Here is a 14,065-nt window from a genome sequence, read left to right on the forward strand (position 1 = left end):
TGATAACCACCACCTAATTACGAGAAACAATCTGTCAAACCCAAATGGAGGGACATTTAAAAAACCTGGCTTGTATTATTTAAAAAGATCAATTTCATGAAAAGACAAAGGCTGAGAAACTTTAGAATTGAGAGAAAAATGCTATGAAGGATGGCAATGAGATAATTTGGTAAAATTTGAATTGTTATGTATCGGAGAATAGTAATGTTATCAAATTCCCCGAATTTGATTGTCCTGTGGTTACATAAAATATAATTTTCCTAGGAGATGCACTGTGTACACAGAAAGGTACAGTGCGAAAAAGCAGAAATGCTAGCACTGGGTGAATCCAGGTGAAAGCCTCCATGGGAGTTCACTACACTCATCTTTCTTGAATGATTGAATGTTTTTTTTAAGTTAAAAAGAAAATGGGAGCTTTAAAACAAACTCGGTATATTTTCTTGAAAAAAAGATAAATCTAAATGCTTGATCTTGTATACCTTAAGTGTTGGCCTTCAAATCACCTAAGCAGCAAAAATTTGGCCTATATTTTAATAAAAATAAAGAGAAGCTTGCAACCACATTTATTAGAAAAATATTATCCCTTGGAAGTTCCCTTCTTTCAAGGTCAAAGACTTGCTCCAGGGTGCTGTTCTGTTTTTATCAAATTCTGCCCCTCGTGGCAAGAACCCCAGCTCCCTGGGTGTGCTGAGGCCGATGCATGACACGTTCAACCTCCAACCCAACGTGACCCCCGCAGGAGCCACGGAGCAGCGCACAGAAGCTGGGCGTATTCTTCCCATGCAGACACCTCTGGAGCCAGCACGGCTGGGGAAAGGAGACACCCTAAGTCACTAGCAGCTGTGGCAGCCACCTAGTTCCTGTGGACCTTGCATTTCACCTTTGCTTCACAAATTTCCTTCTGGAAGCATTGGGATTTAACCGTCTCCTCCCGGCTCCCAAGGTGTTGTCTCGGATCTGCAGGGTAGCTGACCGGCTGGAGATGTCATTCTCTGCAAAGGGAGATACCCCAGCTACGTAGTCAGGAGCGAACACATCAGTCTTCTGCCTGGCCTTGCGTGAGAGTCGCAGCTGTGGGAAGCGCTGGTCCTCGGTCAGATGGGGGTTGATGGCGTATTTGCCCCCTTTGGGAGAAGGAAGTGAATACTGCAAAGAAGACGAAGAAAGGCCATTAGAAGGATGGCGATCCATTTCCACATGTCAGATCCTGTTAACATCAAGCTTTCCTGATGGCTCTGGATGCAGATGACATCAGTGGGGTCTACCATTCACTGCCTACTATGCACTAGGCCTATGACATGCAGCCTTCCCACTTGATCTTCACCTCGACTCCCAGATGGAGAACCCGATGCAGCACTTTGACTACGTACCCTCAGCTAAAGACAGAAAAAATGACATATGAACACAGAACTCTAGTAAGCAGATGCCATTTTCACAATGGTATGTTAGCAATTCTGAAGCAGTAACATTTACTAGGATTAAGCAAATAAATAATTATGGAAAATGGTGTTAAATAGGGTGTTATAAATGAGGGCTAGAATGACCTCTGTGGTATTGGGCTGAAACTGAAGTTATAAATTCAGTGTTTAATACAGATATAGAAATACAGAATATTCATGTATGTATTTATATATACAAATACATATATTTCCCATCTCTGTCCATTGCCGGCTGACAGCCTAGCACAATGAGCGTACTTCGCTTCTTAAAACCATTCTCCAAAAGACGACCCAGAGATGCTCACAGAAATGGCCGCTTCTAGGGTGGGGGCAGTATGAGTCAGAACATCCTGTTGTGGGAGAGTAAGGAAGTTCAAAGAATAATTGAGACACGTCAAAAGGACACAGAGGCCAGCATGAAGAGCTTCCATGAATAGTCTGAGTAAATCAATAATGATGGTATTGGATCACAGCCTACAGACTAAAATAAAAATCCACAAGACTTCACTCATATAGAAAAATACATAAAGAGGGAAAATTCCTTGTTACAGCAGAATGCCAAGTAATGAATACAAACAGAATGATGGAATTAGAAAATCACTGTTTGGCAACCATCGTTGTAAAAACTCATTCAGGTAACTTTAACTATGAATTAAACTTTAATGAGAAATACTGTTTACACAGTATTAGAGTATCTTTCCATTAAGTTACTTATTACAAATAATGACTTTACAGGAAATTTGTGGCAAAGTTTGAATATGGTCTGTAGATCAGAGAGTATTATAGCAATGTTAATTTCTTGGTTTAGTAATTATACTGTGGTTACATAAGAAATCCCCTTAACCAAGTGATCAGTTACTATCACCAGTAAACTGGACAACTGATTACCATTTAACCCCCGACACAATGCACTAAGGACACATCATCCCCTCTGGCGTTCCTGCCTACAATGCACAGCCTGACACTAACCAGGAGGAAATACTGGACAAACCTCAGGTGAGGGACATTCTACAAAGTAACTCACCTCAAAAATGATAAGGTCATGAACGGTAAGACTTGAGAAACCACTTCAGTTTAAAAGAGACTAAAGAGACATGACAATGCAATGTGTGATCTTAGATTGGATCGTAGACCAAAAAACTCTCCTCCTTTTGCTATGAAGGAAATTTGTGGTAAAGTCTGAATATGGTCCATAGATTAGATGGTGGTATTGTAGCAATGTTAATTTCTTTAATTGTGATAATTACGTTGTGGTTATGTAAGATAATGTCCTCGTTTCAGGAAATACTAAAGTATCTCAAGGCAAAGCATACAATAAAAAAAATACACACACACAGTCCCCCCCTTAACCATTGGGAGATATGTTCTAAGACCCACAGTAGAAGGCTGAAATTGTAAATACTGAGACCCATACGTATGTACCTGTGATAAAGTTTAATTTATAAATTTGGCACCGTAAGAGATGAACAATAACTAAGAACTATAACAATATACTGTAAGTTATGTAAATGTGGTCTCTCTCAAAGTATCTTACTGTACTGTGCTCACCCGTCGTGATGAGGATGTGAGATGAGACAACGCCTACGTGATGTGATGAAGTGGGGTGAATGACAATTGTGAGGTGGTGTCAGGTTACTGTAAGGGGTCCTTGAACACAAACACCGCGATACTGCAACAGCCAATCTGATAACCGAGCCGCCGACTAAGGGGCAGGGAGCAAAGACAGCATGAGATTTCATGGCACCATGGACAATGGTGCACAATTTACGTATTGTTTATTTCTGGGATTTTCCATTTAATATTTTCAGGCTGCAGTGGGCTGTGGCAAACAAACTGGAGTAAACAAAACAGTAGCAAAGGGGGGATCTACTATATATAAAAGAATAAAGCAATGTGGTAGCAGATTAACATAGGGAAGTGAAGGGTAGACAGGAATTTTTGCATTTTTGTAACTTCCCTATAAATCTAAAATTATTTCAAAATACAAAGTTAAAAAAAAATTCACCTTGTACATTAGTGGCAGTCACCACACTTGGAGAACTCAGTGCCAGGTTGGCTACACTCTCATGCTCATTTGTCTTTTAACCCTTCTCTCCTGAGTCTTTGAAACAAATACACAGCTGCTAGTACCCAGCCCAGGCCTCTCTTTTGTGCGGAGCATTTACACACCCCTTCCCTTCTGGTTCACGAAGCTTCTGGAGATTCTGCCCATCCTCAAACTCTGGCACAAATCTAACCTCCACCATACTGTAAACGATCTCCCTTTTTTTGTGACCCCCCATGCATTTGGCCCTTATTATTCACTGGAATTACCGGTTATTTCTCATTAGATTACAAACTCCTCAAAAATCTCATGCGGAAGCTCTGTTGTGCACGCACCTCCATCTCTCTTGGTACCTAGATTACAGGCTTTCAGTAACTATCTTGAAAAAACCATGAGATATTGTTTTGTCCTCTGGTCATTTCAATCCTCGAGCTAAGAGGTCTCGCTTTCCCACCTCAGGCCCTACTGTTAGGGGAGTGGGAGACACACCACTCACCCGGAGGCCCCGAGGGTTCAGCACCTTCGGGTTGCGGGAGAAGTGCATGTGCAGGCTTCCGTCATCGCTGACAGTCACAGACACTTTCTTTAAGGTCTTGTTTCCACAATGTGAACAGAACACTCGGCTCATGTCAGATGTTGTCCTGGAGACACGAAAGGAGAGGCTCTGACCGGAGCCACAAGCAGCAAGCCCCGTCCCCAGAGCACAAGGTGAATCACAGGATTCCGGGGGAATGACAAGAAACAGGGAAACGGCTGAACCATACTGTATGTGTCATAAACCAAGGCCACCCGGCCTCATGGGGACGGCATGAGCAAACTGTGGCTGCAGTTCTCTGAGGGCAAAGGGAAATGACCTCAGTAGCAAGTATGTCAATATGAAAGTTGTTGTTACATTAATAATGAACTCTTACTGAACTTTGTGGGCATTATTTTACAAGTTTATCAAAACAATCCTATGAGACTGGTACTATCTCCATTTTACAAATGGGGATACTGAGGCAAGGTAAGGTAGCTTGCTTGATTTACAAGAATTATAAATTATTATACAATAATTTGTATTATTGACAAATCACAAAAATACTACAAAGCTGTTATGGTTGAATGGGTGTGGGTGCTAAGGGCAGACCCCGAGGCCTTGCCTCTCTCCTACCAGCTCAGGCCCAATTGTGGACCTTCCACTTGTGTACTATTTAAATGCAAATCTCAGGCATCACTCCATCCATACACATTTCAGTACTTATCGTTAAATGATTAGAGTTTTTTGCTTCAGATCCCACACACTAAAGCCTATGCCACTAAAATAAGAACTACAAAACATCACCCTTGATTTGTCAGGTGAGAGCTCACTGGCCACCCTCTGTCCCAGGCATTCCAGTGCCCTGGTGGGATAAGGTGTAAAGAAAGGCAAGGCTCTCCTTCAAAAAGTTTACAGAAGGCAGGAAAACAGGAGCATGTTCAGCAGAGGGCACTGGGTCCAAATTATCAGCTACGTACTTGAAACAGCCATGGCAGCGCAAGATGTAGCTCCGGGCCTCACGGATCAGCATACCATTCACTGCCAGCACATGCAGCCCCATCTGAAGCAGGACATTCTGCAACCAACAAGTTAAAGCAGAACTGAACTCGGAGCAAAACTCCATTTTCTTTTAATATCTGTATAATTATAATTAAAAGACTTCACGAACACTGGTTGGGCTCATAAAAGGCTTCTGCTAGGAAAAGCAAGCTTAGGATACCTCTCAGGACACAAACTAAGACAAAGACCCTGATTTCTCTTAACTCAAGTGCTGGGGTGTGTGCTCATCATTTTGCCAAGACCCCTCATTAGCAATCTTTCTAAAAGGAACAGTTATTTTGTCAGAGTAAACATACTCATTTGTGAGCTGGAAACCTCCTCTACTTTCTCCGAGTACTTAATTGAGCACAGAATACTATACGCACTGAAAGAAATGCATCAACACATCATGAATAGTAAACATTAAAAATTTAACATACTATATACATTTTGTCACTATATTATTATTCTCTAGCCTCCAAACAAACTAAAAATTACCAAAGAATACAGGTAAAGCTTCTCGACCCATTACACAATAGCTCTGTACACACCGCCAAATCTTCGAGGACCAATGCCCATGACAGGTATGAGACAAAGCGCGGGACTAGCCGATGGCCCATTCCACCCCACCCACCTGCATGGCAAAGTCTGTAGTCACACAGCCGACCCGCACGTCCTTTGGGATGGTGCACTGTTCTAACTCCCGCTGGATCTGTTTGATGTTGCTAGGAGTTATCCACCCCCCATCGTCATCACTACCTTCATCCTTCCTTTCTTCAAATCTGTTCTCTTCCTTGTCTTCCTCACTCGGAACATTCTCACTTCTGCCAGTCTGAAACATAATAGAATTCACAAACTCCCAACCCATAGGAGTGGCAGGGAGAAGCTAGTGTGTTGTCATCAGGAGATCACAAATCAGGGCCTTACCATCAGCTCCTGCAGATCATAGTCAATATTTGGCAAAGGATTTCTCCAGAACATGAAGGAACTGAATTCTAGGTCCTCAGGCTCATTGGCTGGGTGTCCATGTTCTACTGTTTCTCGTGGGAGTTTAGGCTGAGGTGAAAAGAACAATTTTAAAACCTAAAAATTGAGAGGGTTACGGACGAAATAATATATGACACACAAGTCAGATGAGACAGGGCCGGACGAATGATGACGTTAGCCTATGTAAATTCGGTTCACTGTAAACAGTCAATTTGTGGAGGTATGATTTGTGGCAGAAAGGGCACAACGAGAATGGCTGATCTAAGGAATTACCTTCGAGGGCAGATGGAAACCAGAAATGTGTAGAGGAGTTTCTGGGTGCTGAATTGATGAGCTCACTTTAACCTTTAAAAATAAAAAAGTGACAGCTCTAAGAAGTATAGCTTGAAAATTCAACACGAAAGAGTAATTAAAAAAATATCTAATTTCTGCCTAAAAGGCTACAGGAAAAGACAATTTCTAAGAATCAGGAAAACAAAATATTTTCCCCCAGTTACTGAAATAAAATGTTTTTAAAACCGGAAAATATAAATACATACAGTCACGTGCCACTTAACAACAGGGGTATGTTGAGAAATATGTCATCAGGCAATTTCCTCGTGCAAACATCATAGAGTGCACTTACACACCTAGACAGTCTGGCCTACGACACACTAGGCTGTATGGTATGTATTGTACATGCGGTCCGTTGTTGGCTGAAATGTCGTTATGTGGCGCACGACTGTATAGAGAATTATTCAGTGATTACACCTCCAAGTAACTACTTTGAGACATTTCTTATTTTGTTTTCACACATAAAGCTATAATGAACACCATCTATAAAACCTGGAAATATCTTTGGTTACATCCTTAGAATAAATGCCTACCAGCGGAATTGCTGGGTGAAAAAGACATGCTGTTTTAAAGCTTCTGATACCTACTAATTCCTGCCCAAAAGGCTTCTAGAAAAGACAATTTCTAAGACTCAGCAATCAATGGATGCCAAATGGAAACCCGACTACCAGTCAGTTTACATACAACTATTCCATCCAAACCTGGCCCCCCCGCCCCCCGCAAAAACATTCCAGTGACACGCAGAAGGCTATGTTTTGGTCATTACTTTTAGATGTTCTGGATGGGAGGGCTCTAAACCTAGCTGAAAACAAGTTGAGGGCAGTTCCAATGAGTATAGGAATATGAGTCCACCATGGTTTTGATGACTTCAGGCAGAGGAGATGATGCAATTCTTTGCCAACACTATTTAAAATTATTATAAGGTTAATTATTTGGCTTCCAAACTCCTCTGGCCTTGAAACACCCAGTGGGGCCCAGGCGTGAATCCATTAAATCTCTTCACCCTAGCCGACGTGGGCGAGTCCCTAAAAGAATAGGAACCCAGAATTCTGAAGGTAGCACATGTTAAAAAAATGGCAAGCATTCATGTTTTTTCTTGTTTCTGAAAATAATTCTATTAAAAAAAATAGTGAGAAGATAGTTGAGTTTTACTCTATTTCTGCATTTTCATATTTTAACCAACCTTTCCAAGAATCTACAGATCAAGAGACTGGCACACATTTGCTAATCATAACATATGACCCTTATTTGGACCTTGATCCAAATAAACTGTCTTTAAAAATTCATAAAATAATTGAGAAAGGTGAGTACTAACTGGTTATTTTATAATATTAGGAAATTATTAATGTTGTATAGTGCAATAGTGGTTTTGTGGTTTTTTTTTTTTAAATGAGACATCAAGAAATATCGATCAGTGAAATACAATGTCTGAGTTCAAAATACTCCAGGCCAAGGTCAGAGATGATACCCTGGGTGTGCCAGGCCCAAGTCAGGGAGGGGGAATTAAAGAGGGGGAAAAGAAAAAAAGCTAGGGGAAAAAATAATAAAACAGTCCTGATGTACCTTTTCCGGTTCTTGTTTTAGGTGTGACACTCCAACAAACTCTGCTTCCAGCTGGTAGGTAAGTGCCAGTACTTGGATATCTGTGGCAGAGAGGCTGGGATAGTCTCCAGTTTTTTTTGAAAACTCAGTCACTGTAGACAAAACATTCCCAACCTCAGTTAGAAGCAAAAAGCCATACAACCTTAGATATTAATGAAAGCATGAAAAGAACTTAGGATCAATATCCCAATAAAAACCTCTTTAACACTATCATCTACTTCCTGATCCTTTTCTAATCACAGTTGAGAAATTTGTATTCTCTATCACAAAGATTTATGCCAGTTAGGTTTACTGTGACATCTTCATTGAGTGCGATGAAGGAACATAACAAATTCCACAGAAAGTCAAAGTTACCATAATATTTGCAAATAATAAGTTCATTATCTAGCTTTGGGATGTCAGAATAGGTTTCCTCTCCCAGTTCTAAAATTTTTTGCTTCTAACAATCCAGATTAATAAAACATATGACCAGATTCCAAAATGGGATGGAAAGTTAATCCAACTAGTAACTGTTGTAGTCTGTAACAGAACAAATTATCGGCTGCTTTGTAACAAATATCTAACAGTTCTTATGCATTAAAAAACAAACAAACCACACACACTGTTTAACATATAGCAAATGCCAGCTATTACTACTGTTATTCTCCTGAGACATCAACAACAAACATGTACAATGAAATTTTCTGATACACTGCCACATGGAAAGGTAACTAAACTGCTCACATATCCTAAGAAGCAGTAACAGCAGCTATGCTACTGGGCAGTTACTATGTACCCGGCACTATGTTATAAATCCTATGGATTAAGTACTATTAGTATTTCCTCAGAAAGATTAAGTAACTTGTAAAAGATCACAGAGCTAATAAGTTGGTGGAGAAAGCTGCAGAAATCACAAACTGTGGAGCTAACAACACCCCCACTATCAGTCTCTAAACCCTAAAAACGCTTCCAATCACCTAGAATCTTTCTTGGGCAGCATCACCTTGATCTCCAACAAGAGAACGATGCTGACTTGTAAACCAAGTGATAATTTAGTTTTCTTTCAGAACTACTGTAAAGCCTGTGGACAAAAAAGGGTTCTATGGAAAGTGACCTCACAGGGTGATCTGATCATAAATTCCTAACTAGGCGGATCATGGTGAGTAGTCATGTCCCAAGCCTGTAACTTCTTTAGTAAAAGGTTTACCTTAAGAGCAAGGTCTGTCCATTGTTTCTATGCATCTAAGTTAACATACCTTTGAAATAAGCTGTAACCATCCTTAGGACAACACAAGCACATAATTCTGTTTACTATCCTGTGATCCAATACCCACCTTGCCTTTTCTTACCTCCATGTAATCGTCCTTGTTTCTTCCTTAATTTCAAATGTATAAAAGGTGCAAAACTATTATTCTCCAGAGCATTTGAGATATTGCTCATGGTATAAGTCATCAGTTTGGCTCAAATAAACTCTTATAAAATTCTCCACAGGTTTGAATGTTTCTTATGTCAACAAGCCAAAAAGGTATCCCTTTTTCTGACTTGAAGCTGGCCTATGGAGCTCCAAAACAATTATTACTTTGGTCTACTAAAAACAAATAAAGGAAAGCTGGAGAGACCTAGGTTCTTCTATTTTTTAATCCAAACAAGCTTACTGAATGCTTGCAAAATGCTAGACACTATGCTGAGAAACAAAGTCCTCGTTTGATGTTCTCAGCAACCTCTGAGGTAGGTACTATTATTACTTTCATTTTACAGATGAGGCAACTGAGGCCTAGAGAGTGATATACCCAAAAGTATATAGCTAGTAACCGGCAAGACCTATTGACTCCTGACCCGAGGCTCCTCCCATCCCGATCTCCTCGAACATGCAGTTTCTAATTCAGTTGCTAATAAAGTAGCCAGATCCCAACTCGCACAGGAGCCGGTCCCATCTGCACCCTGGGACCCAGCTTCGCCATCAATACCAAGGCAGAGGTCCTCACCCAGCCGCACGTATTCCGGGAAGGGCTCCTTGAAACGCAGCTCGTAGGGCAGAACAGCGAGTCGCCTACGAGTGGCCTTGTCCCGAATCTCGCTGACCACATCCCGGATGGTGTAGATGTTCTTCCCGATGTCCTGCAGAGAGACCGGCCCGGCTCACACCCGCCCGACCTCCCGCGCTCCCGCAGGGCCCGCCAGCCCAGACCCTGCTCATCTCCACCAGAGCTCCCAGTACCTGTAGAGCGGCGTCCCGCAGGAAAGCACCGGCATCCGCAACAACGTGCTCCACCAGCGCCATCTTGGCTGAACGAGGCCGGAGCACGCATGCGCACGGAGCTTGCGCTCGCCCTTACGACCCAACCCGGCCTTTTGAAGCCGGGAGGAGCACCCGCGATTTAGCTACGCCCTCTGGCGGCCGCACCCGCATCTCCCGGCTCAGGGCTACGCGCGCGCATGCGCAACGCCTCCGGCAGCCCTCCCAGAGGATGGGGGCAAGGTAAAACCTTGGAGACCTGAGGAAATATGCTTCAGCATCCACTCTTTAGCGCCTTTTTTTTACTTTAAATGTAAAACCTGTGTATATTCTTATTGTTAAAAGTTAATACGGATAACCTAATTTAATGAGCACAGGCCTATGAGATCGGTTCTATTTTACAGTCAAGGAATAGGCTACTCAAGATGACTATGCCAAGCTATCATGGCTAGTAACTGTAACATGATTAACACTCAGGCAAACTGACTCGGAACCACTTTTTTTTTTTTTTTTTTTTTTTTAAATCCATTATGCTATACCGACTGCTGCTTACGTATCCCCACTTCATTTTGAGTGACTTGCGGCAAACGGTCTATGACATTTACCTTAGTATTCTTGACCGATTTCCCTAAGCAAGACACAATCTACTAGCAAATATACCTTGCTGAACTGAAGGGGTACTAGTTGATTTCTGAATTCCCTTTCAAATCTAAGATTCTATCATTATGAGATCTGGCCTATTCATGCTGGTGAATTTCAGCTGAATGTTGACTTGAGTTTTCAGTCATCAATCTTCAGCAATGTCGAGTTATTCCAAACCTTCCTTGTCAAGTCTTCATTCCAATCTAACCGCCCCCCCTCATTATAATTTATGTATCCTACTTCCAAAAGTCCTTCGGTGCCCTGTCCCTTCAGCAGCTGCCCAAATACCTTTTCACTTCCTTAGACATCTGTATCAAGTGTTCTTACCATTTAGTTTCTTCAACCTCCAGAGCCTCTGGTTCCTGCCCTACCTGCCCTGCCTGAAATAGCCAGATCGAAGGCTTTCTAATTTTCGAGTTCATCATATTAATACTTTGGTTTTTATTTTTTGCCTTCTAAGTAGAATTTGACATTGCTGACCATCTCCTCTTTCTGGACCATCTCTCCTTGCCTGACTTTGGTGATACTTCACCATCCTGGTCCCCCTGCCTCCCTCATGGCTTCTGACCCACTGGACTCCCTTCTGCTGCCTTACAAATAAGACACCCTTCACAGAACTGGCTTGGCCCCTTCATCTTTCTAAATTCTCTCTAGCAGTACTATCTAGCCTCAAGGCTTTGGCTATGGTATTATAGGAACATCTCCCAAATCTTTAGGTCTTATCCCTGTTTATTTTCCAGCTTATCCTTCTGGGCATGTCAATCTGAAAACTTTTGGAGTCTTCACTCAGGAGAGAGGTATTGACTGAAGTAATTACCTCTCCCACCCCAGCTTAAACTTTCTTCACTTTTTAGAGTTTCTATTTGTATTAAAGGTATTACCAACAAAGGCATTCGAGGTAAGAATCTAAGTCATCTTCATTTCCACCCTCACTCTCAACCTGTATTTTTCTTGCTAAACCTTACTGATGTCATTTCTGAAATGTTTTGGGTACCTGGGTCCCATCTACTTCATTCTCATTACTCTAGTCAAGTTTTTATCTCATGTCTAGAAAATATAATCCATTCAATACTAGTATTCCCATGTCTAATTTTTCCTTCAATTGATTGCTTCTCTTGCTTAAAAAGGGAAGAGGTACTAGACTCCATAATAGAAGAGGTTTATTGAACTCGGCAGTGATAGTTATTACTTCCTAGGATGGAGAAGAATGATTTACATCAGTGGTTCTCAAAATTGAATGTATATCAGAATCATCTGGAGAACCTGCAAACAGATTGATGGGCCTCACTTCAGTTTCTGATTTAGTAGGTCTGGGCAGGGCGTGAGTGTTTGTATTTCTAATAAGTTCCAGGTGATGCTGTTGCTGCTGACTTGGAGGACACACTTGAGACCACTGATTAGGAATACAGGAAAAGAATGATCAGACTTTGAGCCATTTATTTTCTAGTAAACACTAAGAATACTTATTAGTATACAGGCATACCTTAGAGATATTGCAGGTTCAGTTCCAAACCTCTGAAATAAAGTGAGTAGTCTCTTTGCTGATGGAGGGTCTTGCCTTCAATTTGTAAAAACATGCAACTCTAGTGCAATAAAGCGAAGCACAATAAAATGAGATACACCTATAAAAGGTTTCTTTTATCATGTAGCTTTTGTCATTTTTATAGTATTTTAATCTCTTTCCTATTTCCCTATAACATTCATCTCCAAGCCCCCTACAGTCTTAGAAGGACTCTCATTTGTTTAACAAATATATATTGAGAGCTAATTTATACTACCATGAGTTAGATGATATAAGAGCTACGAACAAAATGATATTTTGTTGTAGTGTCTGGGGCACCTTCAGGGTTTATGACTCTGGAGACAGATCTGGAAGAATGAGTAGGGCAAAAGCATCAAGATATGGAAGTCCAAGGGGTGGTCAGGAAATTGAGGGTAGTTCCTGTGGTAGCACAGGGTGGGGTAAGCCCTGAAACACTTCACTTTTTGGAAGCTCTTAGTTTTTTAAAAAGTGAAGAAATCTCAAACACTATTATGAAAATTGTGGTCACTTTAAACAGCTTACATTAACAAAGTAACACTTTCCAACACATACAGGACTCAGGGTATAACTCATTTGGAAATAATGTCAACCTTTACATACGAGGCCCTTTATGAAAGAGAAGGTACTGCTGTGTGCCAGTGAAGATCTGAGTTCATTTCCAGGTCTGGAATATGTAGAAACTATATACATAACAGTGGGCTCGGAGAGAGGAAAATTGAATTAGCAATAATCACACCTGGGATAAACCTCATTGGCTATGATACTGCCACTGCGCAAAGCTAGCAGAGAGGAAAACTTGATGCAGAAGAAACATTTATGTGAAATCAGTAAGTATCCCTAGAATTCCTCTGAACTTTCCTGGGAGTGTCCTGGACTTTCTTATCTCTGCCTTTGCCCTTGTTTTTTCTTTTGCCTGAATATTCTGCCTGCCAATCACTGTTTATTTAGTTTCCAAAAGTGGCTCATTGTCTTCTCTGTAAATGGATCCCTGATTACCCAAATCAGATTTTTCCTCATAGAGTTGAACTCTTCTTTTTCACATTTAAGACAGTTCGGTTCTTTCACTCAATGAGCTGTTATTATTTCTGCTTTGCAGTGTAGTTAATTGTGTGTCCGCTTTAAGTATGTTAAAAGTTAGGAGCTGTGTTTTGGGGTCTTCTTCCTTAAATGAAAAATTTAAATTTACTTATTAACTTTTAGGGGGTACTTTTATGATGACATATTTCAGATTTTTAGTGTGTCTTTAAAAAAAATTTCCTACCCTGTGGTACCTACAGTAATGAGTTAAGTGCTCAATAAATGTCAATGAAATCTATTCCTTCAACAAATTAATTAAAGAAATTTCTTGTGAGTCAGGCACTGTTTTAGGAACTGGGATATGGATCGTCTTTATAATTCTTGTGGTGAGAAACATTATATATACACGTATACACACACATACACACATGCATATAAGTATATAAAAGAGAGTGATGAGTCTGGAGGAAAAAAATAAAGCAAGAAGGTGGCAGGTAGGAGGAGAAGGAAGAGATATGTTGCCATTTTAAATAGGGTGATCATGAAAGGCTTCACTGAGAGACAGTTGAGCAAACATCTGAAAGAGTTGAGGGAGTGGGATGTATCTGAAGAAAGAGCTTTTCAGATGTGGGGGGGGGGCGGGGGGGGGAGGAGGAAGTCCAAAAACACTGAGGCCAGAATGACTGAA

General features: G+C 41.1%; 1 protein-coding gene and 1 non-coding gene across 7 annotated transcripts; both read right to left on the reverse strand.

The window, feature by feature from the left end:
- Positions 1–546: 546 nt before the first annotated feature.
- Positions 547–10,303, reverse strand: NOB1 (NIN1 (RPN12) binding protein 1 homolog). 6 transcript variants are annotated; one of them, XM_015587786.2, is made up of 9 exons: positions 10,158–10,303; positions 9,925–10,057; positions 7,922–8,001; positions 6,299–6,370; positions 5,966–6,094; positions 5,673–5,870; positions 4,978–5,075; positions 3,980–4,124; positions 547–1,146 (listed from the first exon to the last, which is right to left on the reverse strand). In XM_015587786.2, exons 1-9 carry the CDS (start codon positions 10,218–10,220, stop codon positions 877–879), a joined length of 1,188 nt encoding a protein of 395 aa, XP_015443272.1. In that variant the 5' UTR covers positions 10,221–10,303; the 3' UTR covers positions 547–876. The 6 variants fall into 6 exon arrangements, with proteins under 6 accessions (XP_015443272.1, XP_006909877.1, XP_015443271.1 ...); XM_006909815.3 differs by having other exon boundaries at positions 7,922–8,052; XM_015587785.2 differs by having other exon boundaries at positions 7,922–8,052; positions 9,907–10,057.
- A 2,696-nt stretch (positions 10,304–12,999) lies between these two features.
- LOC112478254 lies at positions 13,000–13,141 on the reverse strand. Its single transcript, XR_003045745.1, has one exon. It is a non-coding gene; the product is annotated as a U4 spliceosomal RNA (small nuclear RNA).
- Positions 13,142–14,065: the final 924 nt, after the last annotated feature.

The sequence above is a fragment of the Pteropus alecto genome, unplaced genomic scaffold (genome assembly GCF_000325575.1).
Source record: "Pteropus alecto unplaced genomic scaffold, ASM32557v1 scaffold42, whole genome shotgun sequence".
NCBI classification, from domain to species: Eukaryota; Metazoa; Chordata; class Mammalia; order Chiroptera; family Pteropodidae; genus Pteropus; species Pteropus alecto.

Bases quoted from the DNA above. Each gene is read 5' to 3' on its own strand.
- NOB1 (XM_015587785.2), bottom strand. From the start codon at position 10,220: ATGGCGCTGGTGGAGCACGTTGTTGCGGATGCCGGTGCTTTCCTGCGG. The intron at 8,053-9,906 runs GTATTGATGGCG...TTTTGTCTACAG, and splicing joins GGGTGAGGACCTCTGCCTTG to TGACTGAGTTTTCAAAAAAA. The intron at 5,076-5,672 runs GTGGGTGGGGTG...TGTTGGTTGCAG, and splicing joins CTACAGACTTTGCCATGCAG to AATGTCCTGCTTCAGATGGG.